At 32.1% G+C, this 14,924-nt stretch overlaps 1 protein-coding gene across 5 annotated transcripts in view; it reads right to left on the bottom strand.

Annotated features, from left to right (window-relative positions):
- Nucleotides 1–14,924, bottom strand: part of LOC130441054 (rap guanine nucleotide exchange factor 2) — a 191,572-nt gene that overhangs the window by 133,253 nt on the left and 43,395 nt on the right. For 3 of the 5 annotated variants that reach the window (XM_056774542.1, XM_056774544.1, XM_056774543.1), the window contains exons 2-3: nucleotides 9,755–10,201; nucleotides 8,404–8,487 (exon numbers count right to left, since the gene is read on the bottom strand). In XM_056774542.1, coding sequence (XP_056630520.1) covers nucleotides 8,404–8,487; nucleotides 9,755–10,026 — 356 coding nt within the window. In that variant the 5' untranslated portion in view covers nucleotides 10,027–10,201. Of the gene's footprint in view, nucleotides 1–3,321; nucleotides 3,403–3,556; nucleotides 3,923–8,403; nucleotides 8,488–9,754; nucleotides 10,202–14,924 lie in introns of those variants that run through there. The other 2 variants (XM_056774545.1, XM_056774548.1) reach the window with 2 other exon arrangements.

Consider the following 14,924-nt stretch of genomic DNA (forward strand, 5'->3'; position numbering starts at 1 on the left):
AACCAATGTGGCAAGATACAGCGTGTGACTTGAAATGTACGGGCCCAAAACCAAATACTCTGAAAGCCTATGCAATTGAAAAATATATTCAGTTCAATCTAAAAAGGAATTATCGCAAACGGGAGATCATCATCATTATGTCCGATAGTCAAGCAATCGTTAGAGCTCTCAGCTTCAATATCATGAAATCAAAACTTCACGGGATCCGAACCCTTCTGTGGTATCAAATACAGAACAATCGAAAAAGCATTGGAAAATAAGGTAGATAGAAGCAAAACCAATTATTGTGACAACCTACAGGGGCTGAGAGAAGCAAATACTCTTCTGGGAAACTATAACTAGAGTAGATCTGCTGAATATATCAATCTAAGTAAGAACAATCTATAAATACTAATAGGAGTTCTATCGGGGCACAGAGGACGAAACCTCTATCCATATTAGTGAAACACTGAGAAACTCCAGAACACTACACCCGGATGCACGAAGACGAAAGTCAATTAAAGCCATCCCACATTCTAGACTTTTTAAAAGTAGTGGGTTTGATGGATCAGCTGCTATACTGGGTTCTCCAGTATAGCAGCAAGAAAGGGGGACACATTAGATTCTTTGAGTCGCAGTGTATATGAGACCCCAAGTCGGTTTACACGCTACGTATATTATGTGGGACATGACAAATTCTATCCTATAAAACTTAACGTGTAAACAGCAAAACGTACGTCGAAGAACTGATTGAAGAAGCATCATTTTGCGAGAACTGATAGGATATAAAGAAACATGTAGACTTATGTTCAGCACCAGTTCGCATCTTTGTTACCCAAAAAACTTAACGTCAAAACGCATCCACGATTTTCTTTGGAATATATAAAAGTGTTTGTAGTAAGTGAAAAATGGACCAAGACAACAACGAAAGAGTAAACGCGTGATATGTATATACTAGACAAAACGTATGCCCTTGTACAATAAGATATAAGCTTGTAAGTCAGCTTTAACATATTCACGGCAGAAAAGATGAACGATGAACATAGCCTGCTGTGGCAACTTGGACATATTTGAACCAGTACGATCATCAAAAGTCATTTGCTTTAGACGTATACTTGTCTGTCACAAAGAAACTGTAATTCGCGAAGTATTTCAATAAAAATTGAACCCTGACACACGACTTGTAATATGAGACACTAAACAGTTTCTTCAGGAAAATACCTACAAGGCAAATGTGCTATAAACGTTAGGTTTGAAGTAAATCTGAAATGAAGATTCCTTCACGCCATTTCCCTGAATTTAATTGCAACACCTTATATATTAACACGACTTAGGCAACGATATACCGTTAAAATTAATGACGGCATCTGTTTATGTGATCAACCGATACATGAAGTCAGTTTCGCTTTGATCCTAAACCACAATTTTATGTATAAATTTCCATAATTGCCTTTGAGAATTTGTCATGAGGGACAACATTTTCAAGCCGATGGACTATTTCAGTTCGTTGAACAACAACCGAACGTTACTAACCGCCATTTAAACTCACAATCTACTGATCACAAACGGATCAAATCGATAGAAAGATGGTTGGTGAATTAGAGGTATGAAATAAAACAAATGTAGAACAAGGTAAGTAAATACTTCATATAAACATACCACAGATCAATGAGTCCGAACAGGACGTTCAAAAAAGACCGTTACAACAAAAAACTTGAAAAAGGAGTGAAAATCATGTTGGAAAACCAACAAAGTGGTAATAAACACGAATAAAAATGATAAAATATCCAGGAAATAAATCAAAATTATAGGTACCATAGAGCTTAGAAGGAGATACATGTTTAGCTTGAACATGAGGTCAAGACATTTGAAATACTAAGAGAAGGTGTGAAGAAGTTAAACTTGAAATTCACTCGATATCTACCAATAAATTAATCTTCAGAGTACAACTTATATTTGGCATGATTACATATGTACCCAAAGACTGAAATGTTCCATATCTTGTTTTTTGCTGTATAGAGCTTTCTTCAGAACCTGGTTTGTTATTAGTTGTAGTAACCCAAGGGCATTGATAATTGTTCGAAAATATTTTATAACAGATTTCGAAAGCTTGTTGTCCTATAGGCAACAAGCTTGAGAAAGTTGTTATGAAATTATTGAGCATTTATCCATGTTTGAGGGTCATTCAATTAAAAAAATCCATTCTACAACAAAAAACCAAATGAGATTACTCAGAAAATTGAAATAAATATGTATAATTAGATTCAGTTCATTTAAAATCATAATTATTAATAATAGCAGACGAAGAGGTTAAACACTGTCTCGATGCAATTTGATGATTTCCTGGAGGATACTACCATTATGTCTGATTGATATTGTGTTAAGGTAATTTATCTTATTTGTAATTTATAATAATTATCAAACAATAAGAAATGTAGTGAAATGCATGCGAAAAACTTTGGTATGCAACAAATTTTTGAAAATGGTCAAACTGACATTCTGCATTTTAGACTTTTAATATTAAAATAAAGTTGTTACTCAAAAACTGAAGTTGTTTTAATCATTTTGATATTTTTCACTCCATGCTTACAAATTAATACAAGCGGGTTGTCTTGTCAGCGAGTATACATTCATTTTAAAGGACACACTACAGAGACTTATTGTTATTGCTTTCAGTCAGGTTAGCAGCCAAATGAATGGACTATAGTTTACTGTTACGTCAGACAGGTATATAAACGTCAACCGAATTATTTTTGCTTAAATAAGATCAACCATCAACATAAATAAAAGCTGAAACGCAAACATCATCATCAGGTGTGTCAGGGAATTAATTTACCATGGCAATTACGTGGGTAAATTTGGATGAATAAATATATTTGTGAAGGTCAACATTGGTGTGACCCCACTGTAGATACAGGTAAGGTCACAGGGAAAATTACTGTAACAACAGCGAATTCCATTCATGCAATAAGTCATTGACTGAAATTATAAATTAAAAGATAATAATGGAAATGAAATTTGATAACGTACAAGGCAATTTGTGATAAATATTATTCTTGAATTTTAAAGTTTCGCAAAGATTTCTAATCCATATTCTAAGAAAGAAATTTAAACCACTCAGCAGGAGGGAAGTGAAATCGATATAACCACAGAAAAGGATCCAATCATAGGAATAATACACCTTATCAATAAGTTGTGAATATTTATGTTTAGTTCTAGTTTTATTTTGATGTCAACTTGAAAGAAAACCTTGGAATTTATATAATGAAAATTTCCCCATAACAAAAATATTCAATTGAAAAGTGTTGCGAATGTTGCGATGCTTATTTAATACATACCTACCTAATAATAATGGTGAACGTGTCTTATTTGAAAACATAGACTTTAAGAAACACAATTATTTTCAGTACAAAAAATAACTACATAAAACATTGAATTCATCATACTAATTAACCAGTACTAACTTTTAAATACCCAACAATAGTGTAATTACTTTAGATTTTCCATTAAAATCGAATAAATTAGCAAGCGCGACTATTTCGAAAACATATTAACCTAAAATGTAGATAGTACCTACCCATTGTATGAGAAAAAAAATCCAAAACAAAAAATTGAAATAGCGTAATGAGTCACAAAAAACAAAATAAAGACACAGAACGCGACCTCGGGTCAACACAAAAATCTTTTACAGCTCACTCACAAGATTGTGGTTAAGTCTAGTCACAGGTAACTGGGGAAAGTTCAGTTTTTTGACGACATATTTCACTATAAACCATTAAATCATATCAAAATAGAGATCTCTAATCACTTTCGAAAACATTATTCACACAATCACTAATCTTATGAAGTTACTTCCGCAAATTTCGATAAAAACATAAACAACGTCCTAGATTTGACAGCGAATGAAAATCAGAATGAATCGTCTACGATATACGTCCATTCAACAGACACGAATGCAGCAATTTGTTACAAAACGACAACAGCGCGCCGACGGAGAATGCAAACAACACAAGAACTAGAGGGTAACAAGATAAGATCAGACCGATCGGCTACACTTCGGAAGAGGAATTTCACCATTCGGCCTTTATAGGACGGGCGATTGTACAACGTTTTAAAAGGCTGATATTAAATATAGACCTGTGCTAAATTTTAAAATGGTGAAAATAGTGACAATTTTCGGCGAAACTATGGAAAAAAGTTATAGGTAATAGAAAGACGTTCGACTTTTGTATTTAGACGGTTTTTACAGAAACTCAAAATTTATGTGAAAAATTAAAAAATTCAAAGTTTTTCATTTTTATGTTCTGAAAAAATATATATGTTTTCACGACATTCAATGAAAATTCACCATTTTATTCCCAAATGCCCTGGAGTTTTTTTGACAGAAAATATTTATTTTTAGTTGGACTTAATATCGAAAAACCGCCCTAATTTTCAATCGAAAATATTGGTTTTTTCGAAAAAGTCGGATTGTTTTATGTTCGTTGAAATCTTTACTTTCTGAAGGTGTCAAAAAATCTACATTACTATGGTACATTTATTCAGGAAATGTTAAAAAACTCCAATCCGAAAAATTTTCCTTAACATTATGTACACTTTTATTCAAATTTTACACTTTGACAAAAAACGTGAGATTCCATGTATCAATAAAAATAAAAACTGCAAATAAAAATGTACAACAAAAGATAGATGCTGAAAACAAATTTACAAAAAAGGAAATATTGCACAAAACTATTTACTCCAGCCGTGAAACTCGATGTAACCTTTTAAAATTTGAAAATGCACAAATTTATGCTAAAACCGTCATGGTTCTGAAGATTGCTCCAATAAGGAAGAGAAAAAACCTATGAGGAAGTTAATAATTCAGATGAAATTGAAAATGCAAAATCAATGGAGATTGGAAATAATATTGGAGACGAAGACGGTATTCGTCTTGAAAAATTCGAAGATATACTGGAAGATTTGCCGAATCTGAAGAAAAAGAAATGCCATCAAAGAGACAAACGAATGAATAAGTGATTAGAAATCAATATAAGGTATTTGTAAATAACAATACTTTTAAAAATATTATAATGAATACTGTAATCACTATAAAGTTTTGAATTTAATAACATGATTTACATGTATTAACGTGATTTTATATAACATAATTTAATATATCCACCAAGAAAATTGCAGCCGTCACATGTTTTAGATGAAATCCCCTTTAAACCGTGTCTTTATTATTTTGAACAATTATATTCGCATTTCTGTGCAATTTTCGTATTGTATAGATTTTTTCATAAAGTCTATATTTTGACGAGAGAATTTTCGATTCAATATTAGGGTGGTTTTTCGATATTAAGTCAAAATAATATAAAAAAATATTTCAATTTAAAAAAATACGGTATGTTTGGCACTTGAAAAGGTAAGTTTGCACCGAATGTTGTGAAAAAATATTTATTTGTAGAAGATGAAAATAAAAAAAAACAAAAAGTTGTTCATGAGAATTATTTATATAAATTTTGAAGTTATATGAAAAAAGTGTTCTTATAAAAGTTCTAAATCTTTATCCTCTTCAATTTTTTGACCTCACATCGCTCGTAAATTATTTTTCCTTTAATTTTTATTACATTATCTTCTCTTTCCAATGAATTTCATCCTACTAATATTTTGTTTTTGTTTCAAAAATATCAACCCTGGTCTAACGGTCGTTAATGAGGAAAAGAATTATAAAATTTGGTTACAAATAAAAAATTATTTTACTACTACAATATTATCTGAATATATTGCAGAAAAATAATTAATTTGTTTATTTTAAATCTGTTTTGACTTCATTATGAATAGGAAAATATAAAGTAAGTTACCATACTATTTTGAAAGTAGTAAATGAATGTTCGCTGTACGAGATTCATATTTTTTGATTATTTATTTATATGGTGTAACCGTATATAATTGAATATGAAGGTGCATATTATATTAATAATTCTTCATGAAGCGTGTGATAAAAACATAAACAAGAAATATGAAAAGTAAAAACTTCTGTTATAATATTTACATGTTGGCTAGATAAGTTATTTAATTATAAATATGATAATCATATATTAGATTTTAAAACATTTAAGAAAATTAACGTTTCTACCTATTTCGTTCTTTATCAAAATATGATTCAACATTGACAACTTACTACTCGTACAAGATGAATGTCAAAATAACCCGTTTCAACCATTATTGACCCATAATTGTCCGTCATTGATTACCACTTATGTTGCGATATCTGTATTTATCATTCTATATATTTGGTCCATTGGTTTGTCCCTGCTTTCTAGCTTTATCAATTCTAGAATTTCAAGGTAACCTGTCAAATTACCTGGCTTTAATTTTTCAATCTGTTGTTTATTTGTTCAGTTTTCGACCCCCAAACAAGTGATGGAATGATGGAAGATTAGATGAAGCAATAGCACAAAGAAATAACCAAGGAAGACAACCAATAAGACAACTAAATAGTGTATTGTGGGACAAATAAATATCCAAGCAAAACAAACATCGAATATACAATAGCATAATAAAAAGTATGACAACATATAGTAGCGAAGTCTGGCCTCTAAAAGAAAAAACAGTCAAAATGCTTGAAGCCACAGAAATGGATTATTGGAGACGTGCGGCAGGAATATCAAGACTGGAAAAAATAAGAAACGACAGAATCAGGGAGATCATGAAGGTGCAACACACGATTACGGAAGACATTAGGGTGAATCAGTTAAGATGGTACGGACATGTCCAAAGAATGCCTGAAGACCGCATACCCAAACAAATTTTAAATTGGGCACCACAAGGAAGAAGAAAGAGAGGAAGACCAAGATTAAGTTGGAGAGAAGGTATCGAGAAGGATATTCGAGAGAGAGGATTGGAAGAAGATCTTTGGGAAGATCGGGAAAAATGGAAACTGGGAATCGGAAGACGGCGAAGAACGTTTTAACCCGATTAATATATATATATATATATATATATATATATATATATATATATATATATATATATGACTGTTTGGTATACCCAGTATACCATCTTACTCCCCATCACATGCCAAAAAACTTGCTACAAGTCCATATAACCGCAGTGGCTTTTGAGATTATCTTATCTAGATGATTGACTAAGACCTTGATCCACGTTGACTCCTAGATAGTTTTCTTCATTAGAAAGTGTTAATTGAGTTATTTAAGAGTAAGTTCGCGTATATTTGCTTTTTTATCCTTGTAAAGGGGACTACTTTTGATTTGTCGGGGTAGATCGAGTGTAGCTGTTCTTCATCACCTCAGTTTTTTATTGTCTTTAACTAGGAAATGTATAAAATGAGACGAAATAACATTTAGAGACTTTTACCACAATATATTATTGATCAGAGTCTCGTGCAACATTTAGAAAATTAACTTTTTCCCACAAAATAAAATGTCGTAAACCGAATCCCACGTGCTCGACGACTTTTATGGCTTCGCGCTCTTTAAGTAGGCTTCTGTTTCTTGAAAATAAAAACATACCAGTTATTGAAGTGGGTTTAAATTTCCTTAATTAGACGACCGTTTACTTATTGGTATAGTTGATAATAATCATTGCGATATTACAAAGTAAAATACAACTTAGCTAAAAACAGGTCGAGAAAATTAGCATGGGTGGTAAATTGATTAGTAATCCGTCATTTAATAGTCATTATATCCACACAATCATATTTACACGTATGATGAAGAATAGTGAACAAATAAGCGGCATTAAAAATCATAACCAACTCTTTCGGTCCAAATATAGATTAAAATTGATCATTTGAAATGTAAGCCCGCATTTTTGATTATATGAGTCCATTCAAACATACATATATCTAAGATTTTGAATCCCAATACAAACAGAGCAAATGAAAAGTGACTGAAGTCACCAATTGGTTGCCAAATGATTAGTGACATGTGTCTGCACACACAGCAGACTCAATCGTGACCAAAACCTGACTGACACAAAAGTAAACACAGTTTACTTATTTTGGCGGAAAATAATAAAGAAATTGTTGTTCACTTTTCCAAAATTTTGAACATCAAAGATTCGTAATACATAATAATAGATTCCTTAATTCACAGAAAGCTTTAATGAACTATTAAAAACAATCAGAAGCAAATGTATATGAGAATCAGACAAGAACGTACAGTCAAAACCGAACCTTCCCATGATAAAGAATTTACAGCTTTAGGGACTGTGTAAAACAAGGTCAAAATGTATTCCGACTTTTGCTACTCAAGCAAACCAACAACTTGGATGACAGAAAATTAGTGTCAAAACTGAAGCATGCTAAAATTACCCACATTTGTCTCATTCCTTGATGAAAAGTAATATTATACTCGTATCAATCAGAGCCACTGGGTATATAAACTATATGTTTAGTATATTTGTGGAAAAACTCACCTTGATCGTGGCAAAAACATGGATCCATCGATGAAGACCGATCCGGATAACAGAATATACCAGCATGTTGATAGCTCGCCAGTGCTAAAAAATATGTTGATTGAAATCAAAGTTAACATAATGAACATTATAAAACTGAAGTTAATAATACTAAATTTCCAATCAGTTTTCAAATGTAAGATCAACCATGAACAATATATTATATTAAGTTAGTGAGTAGAGATTTTATTTTATTTTATTAATCACAATTAACTTACGAAGCAAACCCAAAAGTTTATGAGATATGTGAGATAATTTCACATTTCATTTCATAAAATGCCAAATTAAAAGTATATAAGGAGTTTACGACTGTCATTCCGAGGTAAAACAACTCCATTAGTTAGATACGGTACATTCAAACAATACTTTCATGTCGTTTAGATCTAATATTTCCTCTAACCATTCCCTACTAATATTATTGAAAATTTTTGATTTAAGCAGAAGTATTCTAAATATTTGTCTGCCAAGTCTTCTAAATTGTCTGGTCGATAGACGTAGACCCCACTCCACAAAAAACTGAGGAAGGATAAGATCAGGTGAACTAGGTGGCCACATCTTTCAATCCACCTTCCTTCGAATTGGTTACCTTGAAACCTTGGAACATTAAGACAATAAAGTGGTGGTGGACCGTCTAGTTGGAACCAAATTCTAGGATCCAAGTTTTCCCTATTATTTAGATCCGGAATGTTGATAAATTCCTACGAAAGAAATAAGGACCAATAAATCTTCCTCGCGCTTGGTGTGTTCTGAATGAATCCAGTGGGGATTTTCCCCATTAATTTTTCAAAATTCTATTTTCCATTTATGATTATATCGAATACTGAAGGGTCAAAAATTTTTAACCCTATTAGTATGTTCGGTACAATTTTTTGAAAATAAATTTCATCATTATTCTTTTCACCGAATCATCATTGTCCTTATTACAATTATTTAGCAACAAGTTAGAAAATGATTGAATTATAAATCTAAAAGTTGCAAGAATGGCAACTATGTTTTGAGTACAACAATGCGTGATCATCATCTGTATCAATTACATTTCCCCGCAAGGTCGTTTAAATGAAACTTTAATCAAACCTACAACTAGAAAATAATGCACCTAACTATATCAATTTAAACATTTCCTGTTTAAGGAGAATAGAAAACAATTTTTAAACGATTCATTGTACATAGTTGATACCTAATTACAAAAACAAAGATGTTAAAATCTACTAATATAGTTGAGAAACAAATTTCAAAATTCCATTTGTTGTAATTTCATGTTAAATAATCTATAGTTGGTCGCTGAATTATATTATTATATGAATTAACTTACTAATAGAGCACATCATTGGCCAAATGTTTTTCGTAACGAACAATTTTACATAAAGCGCGCAAACTTGAATCTCTCAATGTTTGCAACGCCTCCAAGCCGCTAAGTCCGTAATAAATAACTTGTAGATCTTGTAGAGATCTGCATGTCGGTGGTTTAGCTAGAGATCTAATCCACATTCCCTCCCAATCGGTCATCCCGACGCGAGAGGGCGATACCGACACCATTTCATCGCGACCGATGTCGTTAGCGCTCCGCGACTCGAACTCACGCATGCAAACTGTGTTGCCTAATGTACTACGATTGTATACAAGAATTTCATTACTATTGCACTGATGATTTTGTAGTTTTTAACACGTGCAGAAATTTAATTCTTGTTTGATAGGTGACATCAGTTTCAAATTGTTTTTACTACAGTTTTTTTATTGGTTTTAGCGATTTGGATTTAATCTGTAACAAAAAAAAAACACTAATTAGAATGGAAGTTTATGAGATAATATTAAGAAAATGTATTATTGTTTAGCTGGTACTTAAATTGATTCGAGACATGTCGTGTGACTACAATAAATCGGAACTTGCTTAATGCAATTGTTTCTATTAAGTGAAAAAGGATATTATCAAATTTTCGATTGTTATTCTATATAATGATAAATTAACAAATATCCGTTGGAAATAGATTACTTTTGTTGGCTTTTTTTACTTATTACCAGGGAGGTTTGATGGAAGAGTGAGTTTTCGACGAAAAATGACCTTATTGGTTACACGTTACACGTTTATCGAGTGAAATCCATGGTTTTGACTGTACTCAAGTTTCGTCAACTGTCAAATATCCAATGAAAACTTAACTCATGAGTAGAATCCAATGAATTTTTCATTCTTGCACGTTTAGGATTATCATTTACGTAACTTAACCTCCCTTCCTTCAAATGGTTTTCCTTATACCGCCAAACTTCTTACTATGTAAATAATGAAACTAATATATTATAAACATGGCAGGAAAATGTGTTAAGTACATTTTTCGATTCGGTTTTCTGATAAAGCGAATTGTTTCAGTTTTTTCAAATAGATGATTTTCTTTCAAACCAAAAAGTGTGAAAAAATAAATTGTACGCAAGATATCTTTAAAAGGATTATTACAGTATTATTACACTTGCTACCTTTTAAATTGAATCGCGTCATAGGAAAAGCTATTTGCGCTTTATTGGTGAAGGTATTCGCGACAAATTTGATATAGCAAAGTTTTAGTTTTAATGCAGTGAGAATAAAATTCTTGACGTGACTCATCATCCGCCCGCGAATTCTCACCTGGGTTGCGTAGTCTGTCGTCGTTAACTATACGGGAAGGAGGATTCCATTGTCGGCGAACAATGTTTTATTTGATTATATATTATTAGGTAAATTCAAAAAAATTAATATTCAAATTCACGCTTCAATATAAATATTAAACTTATTGATTCTGGTTGCTATTGATTCGTTGTTAATTTTCACATGATTGTTGTGTGATGTGGGACGTGAAAATCAAACACCGAATAACATCAATGCTTTTTTTAATATATATTCCAAGCTTCCGAATAACTGTATATTCATCTTCAGGGTATTGCTTAATCGAGCAATGCGATATAATAACTTTTTCGTGAAATATTTAATTCATTTGGTCCAAAAACATACTTCAAAATAATAATAAATATTTACGTCTATTATTTGTTATTAGTTTACTTATCAATAATCGAAAAATTTTGCCCATTTGAACCTTCCAATTTCATGGACGTCAAATTATGCCCTAATCAAACGGACGCAACTCTTCAAACCATTTAGTTCAAAGTGGTAAATGGGAAATTATTCTGGGAGGATACCAATTACAAAGAGTGTAAGATGTAAAGTATTTGGGTGACAATAAGCGAGGCAAATAATAGAACTATAGACGTGGCGGAGAAAATCGGAGCGGCAAATAAAGTGTAATGGAGATAGTGATGTTTTTCAGGAGCAAAGAGTAAAGAGAAGAACTGGTACTGTGTTACCCAAACAGTTTATAAAATAGTAACTTGGTGATATACTTTACCTTGTCGAAGAAGTATTGTATGCAACTGCATAATTATAACACACTTGGATGGATTATCATCATTATGCTGCATAATTAACTAAAATCACATTTTCTGTGAATGCATTTATCAAGTATGTAATTAAAACTTCAATCTGAAGATAATTTCCTAATCGATAGTTTAGAATTGAATGATTTTACTATGGTCCGTTGTTTGGAATAGCATTCGCCAAGTCCTCAATTGTGGAGGGGAAACAATGTTTTTATGTAAAAATATGACGATTACAGAATCCTGCCTGTTTTAGTCCAAGCCTGACGTTGATAGCACTGTGTCGTGAGAATAACAAGCAACGTGTGGGGATTCAATTTGTACGGAAATATGTTCAAAAAACCCCTCGAAAATAATACGCAAATTGCAGTTAATTCGTGAAGACAAATAAATGTAAAAACACGATTGTGTCAACGGAAGTTGTTAAATCATTGGTAGAAGACGATACGAATGAAAATTTACCACTCATACTACGCGAATGTCGGCTGGCGTCTAATCATCACAAGCCGATTTAAACATGAGAAAAAGTGTGCTAAAAGTTTTTACTCCTGAACCAAACAATTTCTTTTGCAAGAATTTATTGTGCTGTATTCAGAGCGATGATATAAGCTGGAGAAAACAGATCATTAATTTAGATCAGAAGTGAACATTTGTGTTTGACCCGAGCCAGTAACTAGAAATGGGTGGGAAACTTTCAACAAAAGCTAAGATGTCAATTAAAGATAATTCTGATCTAGATCTGTTATGAATCTAGACGAATATTTCATACTTTCGGATCACCCCTAAAGTCGGGTGCAAGATTTTCAACATTTGATTTCTACTACCGACTAAAATAGGCCTATAAACACATTTTTATGGATTGCAAAAAATTCTCGATAAAATAATACTAGTAGTGAAAAGGTTAATGGACAATATAGTGAAGATCGATAATAAACTTTTGTGTGGAACTTTATTTGCTTGTTTTTATCACAATAATTTCAAGTTTATTGGTTTATGATTGAGTTTTTGTTGTTATATAATATAATATTTTTAACTAAATCATCCTAAAATAAATCATTTATATGATTCTACAATCAATTGAAGCCTCAAATGTGAAATAGTTTCACAAGTCATATTGTGTTCAAGGATACTCCGAATTATGAATAGGAAAAGTTCAATATAATTTTGTTTAAGTGAACAGAAGGAGCATAAATCAAATCTGTCGTCGGAATCAGCCATCACGCCAAATCTTATAAATATGGTAGGTTAGGTTGGGTACCCAATAATTTTTTTGTTCATAAGTTATATTACTGAGTTTGTTGTATTTTAAAATTTTAAGTACGTCACTGTAAATACACTGATTCATTAACACACAAGAAATACCTTGAATATAAGCATATGAGTACCGCGTAATATCAAATGAAAACAATAACGGTGTCTTTTGCATAGTAATATGTCTTGCTGTTTGTTATATGCAATTAAATAGTTCTTTATTGATAGATTGAAAAAATAGTCAATGTTAAATACATCTAGAAATTAAAAGACAGTGTATAGTACAAGTACCCTACCGGTTTATACACATCCAGTACCTACTTCATGATAATTTAGTAATTTCTGAGAGTGAAAACAATCAACTTATGTTAATTTATAGAAATTGAATGTACGAGGATATATTAAAAAATTCTTAGCCTACTACAAAACCAAACAAAATTTCAATGTCAAAATATTTTATCACTCAACATATTCTTCTCTTAATTGGAAACATTTATTACAGCGAATCTACAACGTCTCTAGACCCTTCCAAAAAAATGTTTCTTCTTGCTCTGCAAACCAGACCTCCACAGCTTTTATTACCTCCTCGTTGGAAGAAAATTTACGACCTTTTAAACTTTTTTCAGTTGAGGTAAGAGATGATAGTCGGACGGAGCCAAATCTGGTGAATAAGGGGGGTGTTCTAGTAATTCAAACCCTAAATCACGAATTTTTTGCATGACAAAACATCTTTGGATAGCTTTCCGCGTCTTTTTTCCTTAATTTTTCCCGTAGAGTGGTCAGTAATGTCGAATAGTGATCTCCAGTTATTTTTCTACCCTTATCCAAAAAATTGATCATGATTATTTCATGGCAATCCCAAATAACTGAAGCAAGAACTTTTCCAGCAGATTTTTGGACACGGAACTTCTTAGGTCTTGGAGAACCAGAGTGTCGCCATTCCATCGATTGTTGCTCTGTTTATGGATCGTGGAAATGTGCCCAATTCTAATCCATAGTAACAATTCGGTTTAAGAAGTCTACATCGTTTTTAAATCGAGCACAGATCGAACGCAATGCTTCTACCCTTGTACACTTTTGGTCAACATTCAAACATTTGGGGATCCATTTTGCAGCAATTTTTCCAAATTGACGTGAACTATATGATGAACGCGTTCGTTTTAGCCCATTTCGATGGACTGATAAAATCATGTCATGAACTGCATCGATATTTTCAGGGACTGACACAGAAACTGGTCTTCCTGATTGGTCATCATCTTCAATGGAAAATTTGCCTCTTTTGAAGCTTGCAGTCGAATTTTTCACGGTCGCATACAAAGGACATTGATCACCAAGGGTATTAAGCATATCTTCGTAAATCTGCTTACCTCTTAACCTTTTAAAATACAGGTAGTACTTGATGATGTAAACTCTGGTTTACTTTTTTGACGTCAAACTTCACACTGACACTTCTAATAAGTTATTGTTTGTTGTTATGGTAACGCAATATTTTGTTTATGCATGGAACTGGTCTAGGATAACTAGATAACTATAACGTTCGTTGAACGTTATAACTACAATTAACTTCCTCTTCTGTTTTTTCTATAACCTACAGAGGGCACTAAATTTATAGATAACAGTTCTATATCTTTTAAGGATAGGTTCTATGGATTGATTTATAACCAACAGTCTTATTTTATATGTTTTATTCATTCAGAAAACAACGTACAAATATTTGTATGTACCAAAATGCCTTAAATGTTATGACTACGACTCTTTTTCTTTTTTTAATAGTTTTTTAGGTAACTAAATTTGTGGCTAACAATTCTGCCACCATTTAACGATAGGTTGTACGA

The sequence above is a fragment of the Diorhabda sublineata genome, chromosome 3 (genome assembly GCF_026230105.1).
Source record: "Diorhabda sublineata isolate icDioSubl1.1 chromosome 3, icDioSubl1.1, whole genome shotgun sequence".
NCBI classification, from domain to species: Eukaryota; Metazoa; Arthropoda; class Insecta; order Coleoptera; family Chrysomelidae; genus Diorhabda; species Diorhabda sublineata.